General features: G+C 42.7%; 1 protein-coding gene across 1 annotated transcript in view; it reads right to left on the bottom strand.

Annotated features, from left to right (window-relative positions):
• Positions 1 to 3482: 3482 nt before the first annotated feature.
• The window catches only part of LOC140221542 (cytochrome c oxidase subunit 1-like), a 5947-nt gene continuing 3453 nt past the window's right edge, over positions 3483 to 5976 (bottom strand). Inside the window, exon 1 of the mRNA XM_072291315.1 lies at positions 3483 to 5976. This exon is cut by the window's right edge and continues 3453 nt beyond it. Within this exon, the coding sequence (XP_072147416.1) occupies positions 3773 to 5976 (2204 nt within the window). The 3' untranslated portion in view covers positions 3483 to 3772.

Below are 5976 nucleotides of genomic sequence, written 5' to 3'. Positions count from 1 at the left end.
GAGACAAAGACCGTTCAGTCAGACTCCAGTGACCACAAGATTGGCAAGCGATAGACTTTTCTAGGAATCCACCTTGTTTTTTTCTATAAAATTGCACCGACATGGATACCATCTCCTTGAACCCTTAAATGGACTCTAGGGAAGACAATTACGGAACACTGCTCTCCTTTAATCATAAAACCCGCTAGCTTACTGTTTACTAACGATAGACAGACTTTGAGCTTACTGTTTCTGAGGAGACCCACGTACGAGATTCTGATTATGAGGAACCGGAGTCCATAGCTAGCCACTATCTTCGTAGAGAAAATAAAAGCAGCTGCTGGATATTCAATTGTTTTTTTCTATTCAATAGACCTATGGTCGGAGGATCCCTCCTTCTATCTATACCCCTTTCCTGGGTAGGCCTGGTAAGAAAGCAAATGAATACATAGAGAGTTTTGAAAGGAAAGAAAGGACTAGGGAGGGATTGAGAGAACCTTTCACAGTGGAAAATGAATAAAAGCATATCGTTCGATGTTTTGGTTCTATTCCCTTTGACGATTGAAAAGTCAGTCTAAAAAGAATCCTGGGCACTAGAGGATAACTTCTTACTAAACGACTTAGTCTCAAGCTGGATCATCATGAATTTCTTAACCTTGGATTGGTTGAGAGCTTAGTGGGAGGGCGCTAAGCTGGGAAAAGAAGATATAGTCAGTTGTAACTTATTCTGGTAACATTTCTGGGAAATCTAGAGAGAGCTATTCTAGATAGAGGGCTCCGGGGCACGAGTTGTAAAGAACTAGTTCTGGTAGTTCAGCTCACCCGAGGCAACTAAACTAAATAGGTCTAGCTGGGGTCTCTATCTTCAGGTTCAGGACGCATAGACGGAGCGAGTCTGCTTCGGTAGCGTGAGATGGCATAAGGAGATTGAGTCTCACTCTTTTTTTTCAAAAATAGAATTACGGAATCAATACGTTAGAACGTTTTCCGATAGAGCGGAAAGCAAAGTAACCTATTTTAGGATAAAATCTGGAACAAGAAGCAAGCTTCCTTGGAGAAAGGTTTTTCTATGATAGGTATCTATTAATTGTAAAAGAATTCTGATTAGATGATTGATGTCTGTTTAAATTCTGTCTTTGATTAGCAAAAGCGGAACTCTTATAGGAAGAGAGCACTCTCATAAAAATTGAACACCTATCTATAGATGGCTGGTTTGCCCTATTTGCTTACTTCTTCTCCTGTGCCAACTTAAACATCTCGAAAAAGCACCTTCTTTACTGGCTTCTTTCTATAAGCAATGAGATCAGATTCTCACGACAAGGCAGAAAAAAGGAATCCCCGAGACAAGGGAGTTCACTAATCTAGTTGATCCTTGCCTGCTGAGTGCCCTTACTCTTGGTCATAGGCTTCGGAGAGTCAGACTGGAACTACGGCTATGGGAAAGTTAGCTATGGAAGGAAAGCATTTCACTACCTCACATCTGGTAAGTGTAGCAAGTCCAAATCCCTCATCTCATACGTTTCCCTCCTCCTCCTCCGCTGGCCTCATAAGCCCCGTGGCCAGTAGGCAATGATCTGACTTGGGCGACGGAATGTGTTTTACAATAGTTCCAACGTTTGAGTAATTGAACTTGCTTCTTCACGGAGCTCCACACTTTCTTTTCTTGACTCGCAGCAACAAATAATGCAGTAATAGGTAATGTTTTTAATCCTATACTTTACTGAGTTAGGACTCTCAGCTCTTAGTTTAGTCTCGGTGCTGTTTTCGTCTAAGCCATTATACAACAATTCAGGACCCACAGCAGGAACAACTGCCTGTGGCCTCGGATGTAGATACCAGTCCCCTAGCCCCAGGAGTAGTAAGCCCGAACGTTCATTTCGAAAAGTAGAGAGGCAGTGTCAGCGACACACCAAACGGAAACCTGCTTTCTGAGCCATAGATTGCGAGATCCTTGCTGCTGTAGAAAAAAGAGTAAGACGATCGGGCAGAACGAATGGTCATGCCAATGGCTTAGCTTAAGTGAAAGACGGATACCAATGAAAAGCCAAGAAGTCAAAGCTGAGAAGGAGTGACTCGCATGAGTCAACACTTACGACTCTGGTCCGGTAGAGCAATCTCAAATTATCATATAGAAATGAAAATGTTATGATTAGAGAAGTATAGTTAGTTTCTGCAGCATCTGATAGGAAGTAGATCGAGGTTAGCGAGATGCTCTCGAACATTGAAGAATGGACTTTCAGGAACCCGGAACTGGGATGAAAAAGCTGTACCTTGCCTTGCGAAAGCTTGATCCGCTGATGAAGGGAGCACTGCAGGATGCGTCGCTGGCTATAGCGGGTAAAGCAATCCGTTCTTGTTCTAGCGTCTGCTATTTACATTATATTAGTAGTTTAGCTCTCCCGGAACTTGCTATGAGGAGAAGACTCGGCAAGAGAGGTTTGAACAAGAGGAACTGCCGTCTAGTTGAGTTTGATCATTCTCTCTTTCTATCTCTCTTTCTTTCAAGAGCTGAATAAGGGCATATCCGCAAAGGAGGCGGGAAGGGAAAGGTCTAAAAACCCAATAGGTATGAACTGGTCTAGCCAGGGCAAGTAGAGGTTTGAAAGCAAGCTTGGGATGCATATTTAGGAGAAAGAGCACCGGTTTAGGTTTAGAAAGATAGGCAAGTATGTATGAACGGGATGTTCAGGGTAGTAAAGAGAGCCAAGCGCGGGATACGTAATAGGCATATGCATGGGTTTAGAAAGAGATAGGCCAGTAGTAGTAATAAGTCTAGGTTTTGTAGATAAAGTAGCCTAAGGGAGTTACAAATCGGCATCTGGCCAGTATAATAGGCGCTTGTGCAAGGAAGGGCTAGTTCATAGCTTGTGCTTGTCACGGCACAGGTCTAGCCAGATAGAAAGACTGAATCAAATTGCTAATAGACTCAGTTAAGGCAACTGCTGATATGCGACTTTTCAGAATCGAACTGAAATTGGTCCTCGTCAGACCGTACCTTCCTGAGGAAGTCGCTTTGGGCAGTTCAGTTGGCGAGAAAAGCCTTCCTACGTCTGCAGGTCCATCGGGCCGACTACAACCCGCGGCTCAATCCCGGAACTAATGAGATCAATTAGTCTCTCCCTCCGTTTTTGGCACCAAGAACCTGTTAGCCCGGCCAAGGTGCGCAGAGGTGTGTCCCGGTTCAACTTCCGAAAGCATCTTATGTTATGTGAGATTCGAAATAGAAAGAGCAATAAAGACGAAATACAAACAAACAAGTGAAAGAAGCCCAAAAGAAAACCTATTTTAAATAAACTGATTTCCCATATTTTTGCAGAAGGAAATAACGTTATTATATTATATTGATTTTCCATCCTTTCCTTTAATGTTACGTAAAATCGGGAATCCCTACTTCCTGCTTTCGAAAGTGCTTGCTTGCTTTCCTAGATCCGGGTATCTCCATTATCGTAACCAGCTTGCCTTCCATCTCCACAGCTCGATTGCTCGTACTCCTTCTCCCCAGCGGGGCTGCTTAACCCACCCTTTCTTTGAACCTTGCTATCTGTTTGGCCCACCTGCTTCCTACCTTTTCAATATTATCCCTACTTATTACAACCTTACCTCCTTGTTCGCCGAAATTCTGACAGAAATGGATTAAGCATTGACTTGACCCTACCCGGCTTGCGCAAATCCCTCTCTAGTAGCCAAAGGTTAGATAGATTAATATGTTGAACTGAATAGCGCAGCTGTTTTGGCTCGCAATAAAGCAAGGGTCCTGATCGAGCAAGACTACGTCCTATCTATCTGCCTTTAATTAATCATCTTTCATTAGAAATTCACTAGTAGCAGAGAGTACTTTTTTCTCGATAACCTCCTGGGGTAAAGTTCCTATTTTCAAGTATTGCATCCAAGTATTAGGAAAGGCTTCTAACCGCCTTTGCAAAAATTCATGATAATAACAACTTTCTTTTCCCTTTTTTTTTAAGCTTTTGTGGATTTGTTGTAGATAACTCCGTTTATACTCAGCCTTTGAAAGGGTGGTTAGAATATCATCAGCACCAGTCGTATTGAAAAGGAGGGGGCCGTTGTCTTCTCCTGCTAAAAGAGCCAGTTTATGAAGTATTTGTGTTTTTAATTCAATAGTTTTATTGGAAAGTGAAACTATTTCCTCTCCGTTTAGTTGACCCCCATAAGATTTCATTAAATTTTCCTTTATTTTTACTACATCTATTTCTAGTGTAGATGGGAAAGGAAATGTTTCTACGGTGAGATTACAGAGTGTAGATGAACTACTTGGGCCAGCCCCCCCTTGTAGCTGTGGTAGACCGGTAGTAGTTTCCGCCACTGAGTGAACGTCACGGCCTACCATTTCTGCTATCTGCGGGAGGCTATCCACTGTTTCCATGATTTGATCTGCCATTTGGGGCAGGTATGGGGCGACGGCCATAAATAATTCGCTGGGATCAGTGTGCATCCATCTTCGTTGTGATGAAGTAGCGGAAAAGATGGTCTTTCGCTGACTCCTAAGGGCCTGAGAAAGCTGGACCTTTCTTTTTTTATCATTTGTATTGACTTTGATAGTTGGAAGTTCTCCAAAAGTATGAAAGGCTGGAGGGCTTTGTACCAACCATTCTAGTGTGGTTGGATTCTGTTCAACAGCCCAAGGACTTTCCGCACATCTTTTGTTCTTTCCACTGCTTGAAGTGATTGCGACAACTACGAAGAAACGACGAATCCCAACTACGGATATATAAGAACCGAAACTGCTCAGAGCATTCCATCCGGCGTAAGCATCTGGATAATCTGGAATGCGACGTGGCATACCCGAAAGCCCTAAGAAATGCATGGGAAAGAAGGTCAGATTAACCCCGAAAAAAGTGATCCAAAAATGGATTTGGCCTAAAGTTTCAGGATATGTCCGACCAAAGATTTTACCCACCCAATAGTAAAATCCAGCAAATAAAGCAAAAACGGCTCCCATAGAAAGTACATAATGGAAATGTGCAACCACATAATAAGTATCATGTAGAGCAATGTCTAGCCCAGAGTTTGCTAGAACTATTCCAGTGAGCCCTCCTATGGTGAACAAAAAGATGAACCCTACAGCAAATAACATGGGTGTTTTGTATTGTATCGAACCTCCCCACATGGTAGCGATCCAACTAAAGATTTTGATTCCAGTGGGCACAGCTATGATCATGGTAGCTGCGGTGAAGTAGGCACGCGTATCAACGTCTAAGCCCACAGTAAACATATGATGAGCCCAAACTAGAAATCCAAGAACACCTATACTTATCATGGCATAAACCATGCCTAGATACCCGAAGACCGGTTTTCTTGAAAAGGTCGATACGATATGACTAATAATACCGAATCCAGGCAGAATGAGAATATACACCTCTGGATGACCGAAGAACCAAAAGAGATGCTGGTATAATATTGGGTCTCCCCCTCCTGCTGGATCAAAAAAGGTTGTATTAAAGTTTCGATCGGTTAATAACATTGTAATTGCCCCTGCCAGTACCGGAAGTGATAATAAAAGTAGGAATGCTGTCACTAGAACGGACCACACAAAAAGTGGTAATCTATGCATAGTCATTCCAGGTCCACGCATGTTGAAGATAGTAGTTATAAAATTGATAGAACCTAAAATTGATGAAACACCTGATAGATGAAGACTAAAAATTGCTAAATCAACTGCTCCTCCAGAATGGCTGGTAATACCACTTAAGGGCGGATAGACCGTCCACCCAGTGCCGCTGCCCACTTCTACTAAGGCTGAGCTTAATAGGAGCAAGAGACTTGGTGGCAACAACCAGAATGATATATTATTTAATCGTGGAAATGCCATGTCAGGTGCACCTATCAGAATCGGAACAAACCAATTCCCAAATCCACCTATCATCGCCGGCATAACCATAAAAAAGATCATTAAAAAAGCGTGAGCCGTTATTAAAACATTATAAAGTTGATGATTCCCACCAAGAATTTGATCGCCGGGTCGGGCTAATTCCATAC

Source organism: Setaria viridis, unplaced genomic scaffold (assembly GCF_005286985.2).
Source record: "Setaria viridis unplaced genomic scaffold, Setaria_viridis_v4.0 scaffold_175, whole genome shotgun sequence".
NCBI lineage: Eukaryota > Viridiplantae > Streptophyta > Magnoliopsida > Poales > Poaceae > Setaria > Setaria viridis.
This window is presented reverse-complemented; position numbering and strand designations above follow the sequence as displayed.